Source organism: Oncorhynchus tshawytscha, linkage group LG14, assembly GCF_018296145.1.
Source record: "Oncorhynchus tshawytscha isolate Ot180627B linkage group LG14, Otsh_v2.0, whole genome shotgun sequence".
In the NCBI taxonomy this organism is placed as follows: Eukaryota; Metazoa; Chordata; class Actinopteri; order Salmoniformes; family Salmonidae; genus Oncorhynchus; species Oncorhynchus tshawytscha.
Window position 1 is genome coordinate 1,401,738 of NC_056442.1, and position 14,407 is coordinate 1,416,144.

The 14,407-nt window shown below is 45.4% G+C and overlaps 1 protein-coding gene across 3 annotated transcripts in view; it reads left to right on the plus strand.

The window, feature by feature from the left end:
- LOC112235956 (tensin) overlaps positions 1-14,407 on the plus strand; it is a 209,470-nt gene that overhangs the window by 98,231 nt on the left and 96,832 nt on the right. For all 3 annotated transcript variants that reach the window (XM_042296717.1, XM_042296720.1, XM_042296716.1), the window contains exon 3: positions 629-666. In XM_042296717.1, coding sequence (XP_042152651.1) covers positions 629-666 — 38 coding nt within the window. The remainder of the gene's footprint in view (positions 1-628; positions 667-14,407) is intronic.

Sequence of the window (14,407 nt, forward strand, 5' to 3'; positions counted from 1 at the left end):
AACATGGCCTCTGTCACCCCCTGCCCACACACACTGCTCAGAGAGGACACATGCGTGTGCTTTCAGCCTTAGGCACATACACTAACCATCAACTATGTATCAAGTAAATATAATGACCTGCAATCATTCTTGTACAATCTTAAACAACAACCGACATGTGCATGACATTGTAGCACCTAATAAAATGTACTAATTGATCATGTTTATAAGCAGTTTATAGGCAGAATAGTGGGACTGTGATGTTGACTGTATCCTGCCACATGGGGGCAGCACAGAGGTGTTTAACAGCCCAGGGAAGGTTACCAGGTCTGACCCCTGTAGCTCCTCTTAACTCCATCTCTCCTATCAAAGCCCTGCTCTCCTAACAAGGTAAAGAGCTGGGCTTTTCCCACCCAATATGGCAGTCATCTGAGGCTAATGCAGCCTCACAGGAGCGTGTTTATATCTGTGTGTGTGTGCGTGTGCGTGTGCATGTGTGTGTGTGTGTGCGTGTGTGTGTTTGGTTATTATGAACAGTTCCAAGTACAGCGTCTGAGAAAAAGCCAAGTCCTCAGGTCAGAGAGAATAGAATAGTATCTGGTACAACATGTGACCTTAAACTAACTCTGTGTTTTCTGCTGTCTTTCAGTGTGCAAGCTGGGCATCCATAAGAAGTGTGAGGTGAAGGTAAGGAAGCCATGGAATCCTTTCTGTTTTACTATCCTTGGGCTCCAGAGGAGAGTCAGAGGGGTGGCATTTTGGCAGAGACAAACAAATGGAACCAAAAAGGAAATGTTGTGTTTGTTAGGAGACATCAGTCCTCTCAGAGAGGCAGCTGTGCCTGTTTCACCCTGGAAGCTCCTGTTTTGTAGCACACATGGAGACATGCACATACACAGATACACACTCACTCGTACACGCACGCACACAGATACACACTCACTCGTACACGCACGCACACAGATACACACTCACGCACACAGATACACACTCACTCGTACACGCATGCACACAGATACACACTCACTCGTACACGCACGCACACAGACGCACATTCACTCACTCACTCACACACACATACAAACACACATGCACACAAACACACACACACACACCCAGCCCCTGCCCCCATCCTCCTGAAAACAAGTGATGATGCCGTGGAAGAGGAAAAACACATGGAGAGAGGAAGGAGAGAGAGAAAGAGAAGGGAACGGGCGGAGGAGGAAATCGTCGGAGCGCTAGGTTATTTTGGTTTTCAGATTTGTAACTCCGGAGGTGGTAACTGAAGGGGACCTCTGTCTCTTTCTCTCCTCTTTTCTTGCACTCTTAGTGGTAGTGGTGGTTTGAGTGGATGAGAGTACCAAGCTTGTTGGACCATCTAATGCCACCTCCACACCCCCTGTCCTCCCTCCCCCTCACCTCCGTACCCCCCCTGTCCTCCCTCCCCCCTTCACCTCCGTACCCCCTGTCCTCCCTCCCCCTCACCTCCGTACCCCCTGTCCTCCCTCCCCTCACCTCCCCCCTCACCTCCCTCCCCCCCCTCTCCTCCCTCCCTCCCCCCTCCTCCCCCTCACCTCACCTCCCCCCCTGTCCTCCCCCCCCACCTCACCTCCGTACCCCCTGTCTTCCCTCCCCCTCACCTCACCTCCGTACCCCCTGTCCTCCCCCCCTCCCTCCCCCCTTTCCTCCCTCCCCTCACCTCCGTCCTCCCCCCCCTCCCCCTCCCCCCTCACCTCACCTCCTTACCCCCTGTCCTCCCTCCCCCCCTTCACCTCCGTACCCCCCCCTTCCCTCCCCCTCACCTCCGTACCTCCCTCCCCTCACCTCACCTCCGTACCCCCTGTCTTCCCTCCCCCTCACCTCTGTACCCCCTTTCCTCCCCTCCCCTTCACCTCCATACCCCCTGTCCTCCCTCCCCCTCACCTCCGTACCCCCTGTCCTCCCTCCCCCTCATCTCCGTCCCTCCTTACCTCCTGTTAACGAGAGGTTACGACACACGCAAGGGTTCCCACCCCTATGGGGGTAGGTCACCAGGGAGTGATTGGGTCGCCCCTGTTCAACCCCCCCTCCCTCGTCCAAATCTCCCTTCAGAAACTATACCACAAATGAAGCCGTCTGTTTATTTATCGAAGGGTTACTACAGAAACCAGAGTTTTGTATTCCTCAAACATCCTGAAGAAAATTAGATCAATGAGGCATTGAGTCAAAGAGAGAAGGACAACAGTCAGTGAAACCTGGAATCATTCATGTCCTTATAGTGGTACAGTGCCTTGCGAAAGTATTCGGCCCCCTTGAACTTTGTGACCTTTTGCCACATTTCAGGCTTCAAACATAAAGATATAAAACTGTATTTTTTTGTGAAGAATCAACAACAAGTGGGACACAATCATGAAGTGGAACGACATTTATTGGATATTTCAAACTTTTTTAACAAATCAAAAACTGAAAAATTGGGCGTGCAAAATTATTCAGCCCCCTTAAGTTAATACTTTGTAGCGCCACCTTTTGCTGCGATTACAGCTGTAAGTCGCTTGGGGTATGTCTCTATCAGCTTTGCACATCGAGAGACTGAAATTTTTTCCCATTCCTCCTTGCAAAACAGCTCGAGCTCAGTGAGGTTGGATGGAGAGCATTTGTGAACAGCAGTTTTCAGTTCTTTCCACAGATTCTCGATTGGATTCAGGTCTGGACTTTGACTTGGCCATTCTAACACCTGGATATGTTTATTTTTGAACCATTCCATTGTAGAATTTGCTTTATGTTTTGGATCATTGTCTTGTTGGAAGACAAATCTCCGTCCCAGTCTCAGGTCTTTTGCAGACTCCATCAGGTTTTCTTCCAGAATGGTCCTGTATTTGGCTCCAACCATCTTCCCATCAATTTTAACCATCTTCCCTGTCCCTGCTGAAGAAAAGCAGGCCCAAACCATGATGCTGCCACCACCATGTTTGACAGTGGGGATGGTGTGTTCAGGGTGATGAGCTGTGTTGCTTTTACGCCAAACATAACGTTTTGCATTGTTGCCAAAAAGTTCAATTTTGGTTTCATCTGACCAGAGCACCTTCTTCCACATGTTTGGTGTGTCTCCCAGGTGGCTTGCGGCAAACTTTAAACAACACTTTTTATGGATATCTTTAAGAAATGGCTTTTTTCTTGCCACTCTTCCATAAAGGCCAGATTTGTGCAATATACGACTGATTGTTGTCCTATGGACAGAGTCTCCCACCTCAGCTGTAGATCTCTGCAGTTCATCCAGAGTGATCATGGGCCTCTTGGCTGCATCTCTGATCAGTCTTCTCCTTGTATGAGCTGAAAGTTTAGAGGGACGGCCAGGTCTTGGTAGATTTGCAGTGGTCTGATACTCCTTCCATTTCAATATTATCGCTTGCACAGTGCTCCTTGGGATGTTTAAAGCTTGGGAAATCTTTTTGTATCCAAATCCGGCTTTAAACTTCTTCACAACAGTATCTCGGACCTGCCTGGTGTGTTCCTTGTTCTTCATGATGATCTCTGCGCTTTTAACGGACCTCTGAGACTATCACAGTGCAGGTGCATTTATACGGAGACTTGATTACACACAGGTGGATTGTATTTATCATCATTAGTCATTTAGGTCAACATTGGATCATTCAGAGATCCTCACTGAACTTCTGGAGAGAGTTTGCTGCACTGAAAGTAAAGGGGCTGAATAATTTTGCACGCCCAATTTTTCAGTTTTTGATTTGTTAAAAAAGTTTGAAATATCCAATAAATGTCGTTCCACTTCATGATTGTGTCCCACTTGTTGTTGATTCTTCACAAAAAAATACAGTTTTATATCTTTACGTTTGAAGCCTGAAATGTGGCAAAAGGTCGCAAAGTTCAAGGGGGCCGAATACTTTCGCAAGGCACTGTATGTTCTATGGAGGAATTCAAGGGTTTGTTTGTGAAGACAAACTCACAATGTGTTCATAGTCCTAATTACAGGTTGGGACTAATGATCCATGTGTAGGACCTCTGCATACACTCTTAGAAAACAGCCGATATCTAGAATCAATAAGGTGTCTTCGGCTGTCCCCATAGGAGAACACTTTGAAGACACAGATCTGGGATCAGCGTACCGTCCTCATGATCATAACCTTAACAATTAGAAGGGACAATTTAAAACTGAGCTTAGAGCAGTGCTCTGCATAGTCGTTATCTTTACAGCAAGTTGCCTGCTTGCCGAACTGAACTATGTATCCTGTAGAGGCTGCAGTGAGAGACTCACAGGCGAAGGTTGGCTGGCTGGTAATGTTAGGTTAATGGGTAACATTGAATCGCTGAGATGACTTTGTTCCTGAAGAAAATAGCCATACTATATCACAGTAAGAGGGAAGAGAGAGAAAGTAAGAGAGAGAAACAGTGTGTGTGAGAGAGAGAGACAAGAATAGTGAGAGGGAGAGAGGGAGAGAGAGAGAGATAGAGAGAGCAAAAGAGAGAAAAAGAGAGAAATATATATAGAGAGAGAGCAAAAAAGAGAGAAAGAGAGAAATAGAGAGAGAGAGAGAGAGAGAAAGAAAGAAAGAGAGAAATAGAGAGAGAGAGCAAAAGAGAGAGAGAGCAAAAGAGAGAGCAAAAAAGAGAGAAAGAGAGAAATAGAGAGAGAGAGAGAGAGAGAGAGATAGAAAGAAAGAAAGAAAGAAAGAGAGAAATAGAGAGAGAGAGCAAAAGAGAGAGAGAGCAAAAGAGAGCAAAAAATAGAAATAGAGAGAACAAAAGAGAGAAATAGAGAAAGAGAGAAATAGAGAGAGAGAGAGAGAGAGAAAGAAAGAAAGAGAGAAAGAGAGAGAGAGAGAAAGAGAGAGAGAGAAAAAGAGAGAGAGAAAAAGAGAGAAAGAGAGAAATAGAGAGAGAGAGAGAGAGAGAGAGAGAGAGAGATAGAAAGAAAGAAAGAAGAGAGAGAAATAGAGAGAGAGAGAAAAAGAGAGAGAGAGCAAAAGAGAGAGCAAAAAAGAGAAATAGAGAGAGAGAAAAGAGAGAGAAAGAGAGAGAGAGAGAGAGAGAGAGAGAGAGAGAAATAGAGAGAGAGAGCAAAAGAGAGAGCAAAAAATAGAAATAGAGAGAACAAAAGAGAGAAATAGAGAGAGAGAGAGAGAGAGAGCAGAAGAGAGAGATACAAGGGTGAGAGTGAGAAGGAGAGAAGAAGAGAGAGAGAAAGACAAATGGAGAGAGAAAAAATAAGGAGATAAAGATAGACTGTTTAAAAGAGAGATGCTGAAATCAGTAGAGTCCTTTAGCTAACCGGAGCCAAACAGATTCTAATCATAGATCTTGGAAAGAACTGAGTATTTGAGCACGGTGGATTTCATCAACAATTACAGTCCCTTGGACAGACTTTATCCCTTTAATTCTGTTACTGCCCTTATCCCTGTGTTGGATTAGCTAAGGCAAAACATTTATGTTAGCTTAATCCGCTGAAATGACCGCTAGATGAAAATAAATGAAACACAATGTTGTGTTGGCACGCTCATCGTCTCAGACCATAAACCACGGAGAAGCAAATAGCCTTAATGCAAACATGACTGTGGACTAAGGCCGATGGCCATGCTTTCTTTAGCTGACTCGGTGTTGACCTTGTACTGTAAACATGTCATACGAGGCTTTCTGTGATCAGGAAGACTTGGGGAGTGCTTATGCTAATCTTCAGCATTACTTCTATCTTGATGTATACACACAGTGTCCCGAGACTACGGCTTTCATTTACATTCTCTCCTCATTTCACAACAACGTTACCTCGCTCTCATTTCACAACATTGCTGTAACATCTCTGCAACATTCCTCTAACTTCGAACGGAAATAGAAAAACAATGAAGAGCTGCTGCATGTCCCTCAGTTTAAGAGAGATGTACCAGAACACAACATCTGAACATTCCACAGACATAACCCAGTAGATACCCTCTAGCTACAGTCCTGACAGGCAGACAGGGGCTAATCGCCATCCTATACCCGCATAGTTATAACTTGGATTAATATGTTTTCCTTTGCCTTTAAACACAAACCAACCGACTGTCTATCCATTGATCTATGTTGTTGAAACCGCAAAGGCGCTCGCTCTGGTTTCGGTCGTAGTGACTCGTTCCTGCCCGTTCATGTTTTGGGGGTGAGGGCTGTGTTGTTCTGCTGCTATAGACAGAGGAACTGTAGTGACCCTTCGGTGTTTGTTATGGTTGTCGATGTGTAGGTGGTTGGTCTGGATTGTGTTATGTTGTGGTCCGGGGGTTTGACAGAGCTGGAGATGAAGCTGAAAGGCTTGGAGACAGTAGCTGTGCACGGCCCCCAAAAGGCGGTCACGTCTTGGGGCCTCTCTCCTATGTTGGCTTTGTGGCCCACAACTTTAAGCCCTGTGAATTCTCATGTGACCCACCAACAAATTCAAAAAACATGTTTCAAACCGCAACCCATTCCTAAGCTATGAGTTAAGACAGTGGTTCCCAACCAACTAGGACCTCTGGGGTCTTGGCCTGTCCACAGGGGTACTAGAACCTCTGGGGGTCTTGGCCTTTCCACAGGGGTACTAGAACCTCTGAGGGTCTTGGCCTGTCCACATGGGTACTAGGATCTCTGGAGGTCTTGGCCTGTCCACAGGGGTACTAGGACCACAGGGGTACTAGGACCTCTGGGGGTCTTGGCCTGTCCACAGGGGTACTAGAACCTCTGGGGGTCTTGGCCTGTCCACATGGGTACTAGGACCTCTGGAGGTCTTGGCCTGTCCACAGGGGTACTAGGACCTCTGGGGGTCTTGGCCTGTCCACAGGGGTACTAGGACCTCTGGAGGACTTGGCCCACAGGGGCTACTTGATAAGACTCATGAGACCGTTAGGTCTTCTGGTAAAATGCACATGGGGGGGTGCTCAGCAAAATTCAATTGGTGCAACAGTAAGCGAAAAAGGTTGGGAACCACATAGATAAGAGAACATGGTTTCAGACTACCAGTGGGCCCTGACCCCATCATTTGGGAATGGGAGACTCTGCTCCAAAGCAGAGAGAGGGGACAGTGCCAACAATGTGTCTTCTGTACGGCGTGACCTATCATGTTATGTCCACCCAAACACAGCTGGACTGTATGTCCTACTAACCTAGCCCTGAGCTGTCTCACAGCTACTAAAACACTAGCCAAACCTCTACACTAACGTAACAGGAAGTAGTGTATTGGCCATGCACGTTACGTAGTATCCTAGTATGGATAGTATTGTGATACAGAAGTCACTGTGGTTGTATGAGTCATGACCAGTTAACAATAGGTTTGATGGACAGTGTGATGGACAGTGTGATGGACAGAGTGATGGACAGTGTGATGGACAGAGTGATGGACAGAGTGATGGACAGAGTGATGGACAGTGTGATGGACAGTGTGATGGACAGAGTGATGGACAGTGTGATGGACAGAGTGATGGACAGTGTGATGGACAGAGTGATGGACAGAGTGATGGACAGTGTGATGGACAGAGTGATGGACAGAGTGATGGACAGTGTGTAGGACAGAGTGATGGACAGTGTGATGGACAGTGTGATGGACAGAGTGATGGACAGTGTGATGGACAGTGTGATGGACAGAGTGATGGACAATGTGATGGACAGAGTGATGGACAGTGTGATGGACAGTGTGATGGACAGAGTGATGGACAGTGTGATGGACAGTGTGATGGACAGTGTGATGGACAGAGTGATGGACAGTGTGATGGACAGTGTGATGGACAGTGTGATGGACAGAGTGATGGACAGTGTGATGGACAGAGTGATGGACAGTGTGATGGACAGAGTGATGGACAGTGTGATGGACAGAGTGATGGACAGTGTGATGGACAGAGTGATGGACAGTGTGATGGACAGTGTGATGGACAGTGTGATGGATGGACAGTGTGATGGACAGAGTGATGGACAGCGTGATGGACAGTGTGATGGACAGAGTGATGGACAGTGTGATGGACAGTGTGATGGACAGTGTGATGGACAGAGTGATGGACAGAGTGATGGACAGTGTGATGGACAGAGTGATGGACAGTGTGATGGACAGAGTGATGGACAGAGTGATGGACAGTGTGATGGACAGTGTGATGGACAGAGTGATGGACAATGTGATGGACAGTGTGATGGACAGAGTGATGGACAGTGTAATGGACAGTGTGATGGACAGTGTGATGGACAGAGTGATGGACAGAGTGATGGACAGTGTGATGGACAGTGTGATGGACAGAGTGATGGACAGTGTGATGGACAGTGATGGACAGAGTGATGGACAGAGTGATGGACAGTGTGATGGACAGTGTGATGGACAGTGTGATGGACAATGTGATGGACAGTGTGCCCCCAGCTATACTGAAACCTAGTGGGTTTCCCACGTCTCAGAATGGATTTCCAGCTGTCTCTGCTGCTGCTTCTGAACCCCATTCCCACTACCGTTCCCTCACTACTTTATTACTGTCCTGTCACAGAAAAGCTTTCTGGAATGCTGCTGTCGTGCTGTGGGATCTTGGGTTGGAGTCGCCAGACTTGGTTTGGCGTTGAGGGTTAAGGAAGGGAAAGGGGGAGGAGGGAGAGAAGAGAGAAAAGAGAAAGAGGGGGGGGGTAGGTTTTGGCCATGTCTCTGGCTCGCTTCCCAACCAGACCCTGAAGCTGTCGTCTCCACTCACCCCAAACGCACTCCTCAGTCTTACTCTCAAAACATGCTGTTTTTGTGCTCAGTCTTGATGATATGCTTTGAGATATTATCGTAGTAAAACAGTTGATCTCATTGACACACACATCCTGTGTTTTCCAGTTATTTTTAGCTTGGGAGATGTTGTGAAAATGGAGCTGTTGCTTTCCACTACACGGGCTACACAGTAGTGACACAGTATACAGGCTAGCGCTCATTACCGGTTACCGCTAGCTGTTTACGTATCAGACACATCAGACCATTGCTGCCTGAAAAGAACCCAGTGTTCCAGTAATCAGGTCTGTAAACATCCTCTAGTCGTCAATGCTGACAGTTGTTGGATGCAGTCCAGGGGTTTATAACGAGACGTGGAGGAAATGACTTGTGGCCGTGGTCCATGGGTGGACCACCTAACCGACCGACCCGGGCCGGGTGTGTGACTGTGACTGTTACTGGGCCTTTACATTGTGTTAGTGTGAGAGATGGAGCAGGGTTCTTGGAATTGTGAAGTCGACTCCACTATTGTTATGGGTTCTAAGAACCCTCGAAGGGATTCTAGTTTCTCCAAGTGCCACTCTAGGGATCCATTCTGACAGCAACTAAAATACAGAGATGTTAAAAAAACAGTGGCAAAAACACTACAAATACTCAACATGGCACTTGATTCATAACAAGTTTAGGATACTGCAGATTGCCTTCTGGTCACTTGAAACCTGCATAAGTTGTTGACTTCTCAGTTGTAAGGTTTTGATAGTGACTGTAGTAGTATTGAATTGTAGTCATTTTTGCGCTGTCAGAACATTGCCTGAACGATTCTATCCAGACCAAAACACCAACTCTGCTGCATCTAGAATTACATTCCACTGTAAAGTCACACACGCTCGCTGCCTCTCCTTTTAGAAACAGTCAGGTTCTTCTGTCATTCCAAGAAAACAGCAGTTGGAAGTAATCCCCACAAGATGAGTCAGGCGGTCGCGTTTCATCTTTAGTTGGCCACAAATCCATCTCGGGATTACTGATCTGCTGCTTGCCTAACCATAAGATTAAGATGAGCTCGGAGCAAATAATTGGCTATCAAGGAGGGAGAAATGGATTTATTAGAGGCAGAATTTAGAGAAACAACACTTCAATGGGCAGTCATGAAATGTAGGGAATCTTTAAGGACTTTGTCAATGGCTTGTTTTGTTCTGTCGGTTTGTGTCTGAGAATGTCTGACAATATACACATGAAGGATCTTAATTTGAGCCTGCAAGGAAAATAATAAATGTGAATTATTATGTGAATTGTAATTAATGGACATTTTTATTTTTTATTTTATTTATTTTTTTGAATTTTACCCCTTTTTCTCCCCAATTTCGTGGTATCCAATTGTTTTTTAGTAGCTACTATCTTGTCTCATCGCTACAACTCCCGTATGGGCTCGGGAGAGACGAAGGTTGAAAATCATGCGTCCTCCGATACACAACCCAACCAAGCCGCACTGCTTCTTAACACAGCGTGCATCCAACCCGGAAGCCAGCTGCACCAATGTGTTGGAGGAAACACTGTGCACCTGGCAACCTTGGTTAGCGCGCACTGCGCCCGACAAGGACATCCCTACCGGCCAAACCCTCCCTAACCCGGACGACGCTAGGCCAATTGCGCGTCGCCCCACGGACCTCCCAGACGCGGCCGGTTACGACAGGGCCTGGGCGCGGACCCAGAGTCTCTGATGCCACAGCTGGCGCTGCAGTACAGCGCCCTTAACCACTGCGCCACCCGGGAGGACCATTAATGGACATTTTTGACCAAGGCCTTTAACACTGACTGGAGAGGGAAGGAGAGTGAAGGGGTGGGTTGTCAGGTAGAATGAGAGATAGCGGTGGAGAGAAAGAGAGATGGAAGGGAGATAGTGAGAGTGAGCAAGAAAGCGAGAGAGAGGAAAAGAGGGGAGAGAGATAGAGTGAGAAAGAAAGTGAGAGAGAAAGATATATAGCAAGAAAAATGAGACAGAGAGAGAGAGAGGAGAGATGAGGACACACTCCATGCCTCTACAGAAGCCACTCTGTTTCCCAGGCACAAACACTCCACTTCAAAGGGCCATCACACCGTGTCGCCATGGCAACAGCCTTCACTGGCATAGATATACAGGAGATAGATTGCATTAGCAGACAGATGGTAGAGAGAGAAGGAAAGAGGGGGATAGAGTGAGAGAGAAAGAAAGCAAGAGAGAAAGATACAGGAGATAGATTGGACTAGCAGACAGATGGTATTGCAGAGATATACAGGAGATAGATTGGACTAGCAGACAGACGGTATGACAGAGATATACAGGAGATAGATTGGACTAGCAGATAGACTGTATGACCGAGATATACAGGAGATAGATTGGACTAGCAGACAGACTGTATGACAGCGATATACAGGAGATAGATTGGACTAGCAGACAGACTGTATGACCGAGATATACAGGAGATAGATTGGACTAGCAGATAGGCTGTATGACCGAGATATACAGGAGATAGATTGGACTAGCAGACAGATGGTATTGCAGAGATATACAGGAGATAGATTGGACTAGCAGACAGATGGTATTGCAGAGATATACAGGAGATAGATTGGACTAGCAGACAGACTGTATGACAGCGATATACAGGAGATAGATTGGACTAGCAGACAGACTGTATGGCAGAGATATACAGGAGATAGATTGGACTAGCAGACAGATGGTATTGCAGAGATATACAGGAGATAGATTGGACTAGCAGACAGACTGTATGACAGCGATATACAGGAGATAGATTGGACTAGCAGACAGACTGTATGGCAGAGATATACAGGAGATAGATTGGACTAGCAGACAGACTGTATGGCAGAGATATACAGGAGATAGATTGGACTAGCAGACAGATGGTATTGCAGAGATATACAGGAGATAGATTGGACTAGCAGACAGACGGTATGGCAGAGATATACAGGAGATAGATTGGACTAGCAGACAGACGGTATGACAGAGATATATGGGAGGTAGTTTGGACTAGCAGACAGACTGTATGGCAGAGATATACAGGAGATAGATTGGACTAGCAGACAGACTGTATGGCAGAGATATACAGGAGATAGATTGGACTAGCAGACAGACGGTATGACAGAGATATATGGGAGGTAGTTTGGACTAGCAGACAGACTGTATGGCAGAGATATACAGGAGATAGATTGGACTAGCAGACAGACTGTATGGCAGAGATATACAGGAGATAGATTGGACTAGCAGACAGACGGTATGACAGAGATATACAGGAGGTAGTTTGGACTAGCAGACAGACGGTATGACAGAGCTAATAGCCGGGTAAAGGGCCGATGACTGATGGTATAATCTACCCTCCTAGCTTGTCTGGAGGGAAAGCACCAAGTTCACCCAGAGTGCATGAAATCTAAATCTACCCCACAGGAGATCAAGCACCAGCAAGCACACGAAAACCATCTCAAGTATCCTAAATCATTTCCCATTTATGGTTTGTGGTTCGTTCCTGCTGAGATACGTCTTAAGACTGGATCCTGGCTAGAAACATTGGTTGTATTGATCTGGCTTTATCTCAAGACAAACTGAAAAAGCATTGGAAAAGGTGGCTCACAACACATGAATGTTTGGATAACCAGCTCTTCTTTCTATGCAAACATTCAACCAGCCACCCAGTGTTTTACATTACATTCTATTATTTACCTGCCTGTACACCAACAGCGTTGATTTCCAACCTGAAATAGAAAAATAAATTATCTTAGATCTATAGTGTGCTGTGTAGATGTAGAGGAATGTACACACACAGTGCACCTGGGACTGACTGTGTGTTGTAGAACCAGCTAGAGCATGGTCATGGGTAGAGGTTGACCGAGTATGATTTTTCGACGCCGATACCGATTATTGGAGGACCAAAAAAGGCCGACACCGATTAATCGGCCAATTTAAAAAATAACTGTATTTGTAATAATGACAATTACAACAATACTGAATTAACACTTTTAACTTAATAGAAAAATCAAGAAAAATCAATACAAATAAAAATCATCAATAAAAATCCATTTAGCCTCAAACAAATAATGAAACATGTTCAATTTGGTTTAAATAATGCAAAAACAAAGTGTTGGAGAAGTAAAAGTGCAATATGCGCCATGTAAAAAAGCTAACGTTTGAGTTCCTTGCTCAGAACATGAGAACCTATGAAAATTGGTGGTTCCTTTTAACATGAGACTTCAATATTCCAAGGTAAGAGGTTTTAGGTTGTAGTTAATATAGTATTTATAGGACTATTTCTCTCTATACCATTTGTATTTCATATACCTTTGACTATTGGATGTTCTTATAGACACTATAGTATTGCCAGTGTAACAGTATAGCTTCCGTCCCTCTCCTCGCCCCTACCTGGGCTCGAACCAGGAACACATCGACAACAGCCACACTCGAACCAGCGTTACCCATCGCTCCACAAAAGCCGCGGCCCTTGCAGAGCAAGGGGAATAACCACTCCAAGTCTCAGAGCGAGTGACGTTTGAAACTCTATTAGCGCTAACTAGCTAGCCATTTCACATCAGTTACACTAGCCATTAGGCTGATAGGCTTGAAGTCATAAACAGCGTTGTGCTTGTGAAGAGCTGCTGGCAAAACACACGAAAGTGCTGTTTGAATGAATGCTTACGAGCCTGCTGGTGCCTACCACCGCTCAGTCAGATTGCTTTATCAAATAATAGACTTAATTATAACATAATAACACACAGAAATACGAGCTTTTGGTCATTAATATGGTCGAATCAGGAAACTATAATTTCGAAAACAAAACGTTTATTATTTCAGTGTAATACAGAACCGTTCAGTATTTTATCTAACGGGTGGCATCCCTAAGTCTAAATATTCCTGTTACAATTAGTTCGCAATGAGCCAGGCTGCCCAAACTGTTGCATATACCCTGACTCTGCATGCAATGAACGCAAGAGAAGTGACACAATTTCACCTGGTTAATATTGCCTGCTAACCTGGATTTAGCTAAATATGCAGGTTTAAAAATATATACTTCTGTGTATTGATTTTAAGAAAGGCATTGGTGTTTATGGTTAGGTACAGTCGTCCAACAATTGTGCTTTTTTCGCAAATGCGCTTTTGTTAAATCAACCCCCAGCGTTGCATAGATTATATGCAACGCAGGACACGCTAGATAAACTAGTAATATCATCAACCATGTGTAGTTATAACTAGTCATTATGATTGATTGATTGTTTTTTATAAGATAAGTTTAATGCTAGCTAGCAACTTACCTTGGCTTCTACTGCATTCGCGTAACAGGCAGGCTCCCCGTGGAGTGCAATGAGAGGCAGGTGGTTAGAGCATTGGACTAGTTAACTGTAAGGTTGCAAGATTGTATCCCCCGAGCTGACAAGGTGAAAATCTGTCGTTCTGCCCCTGAAGGCAGTTAACCCACCATTCCTAGGCCGTCATTGAAAATAAGAATGTGTTCTTAACTGACTTGCCTAGTTAAATAAAGGTATAAAAAAAAATCATAATAATTCAAAATTAGCAAAATCGGCGCCCCAAAATTCCAATTTCCGATTGTTATGGAAACTTGAAATCGGCCCTAATTAATCGGCCATTCCAATTAATCGACCTCTAGTCATGGGTGGAACTGGCTCTGAACCTGCCAACTCATGTTTAACCTGTAAGCTGAGAATGTTATGATAGATAGAAAGATAGAGAGATAGAGGGTAGAGCGAGAGAGTGAGAAAAGACAGAGAGAGAGAGGTAGA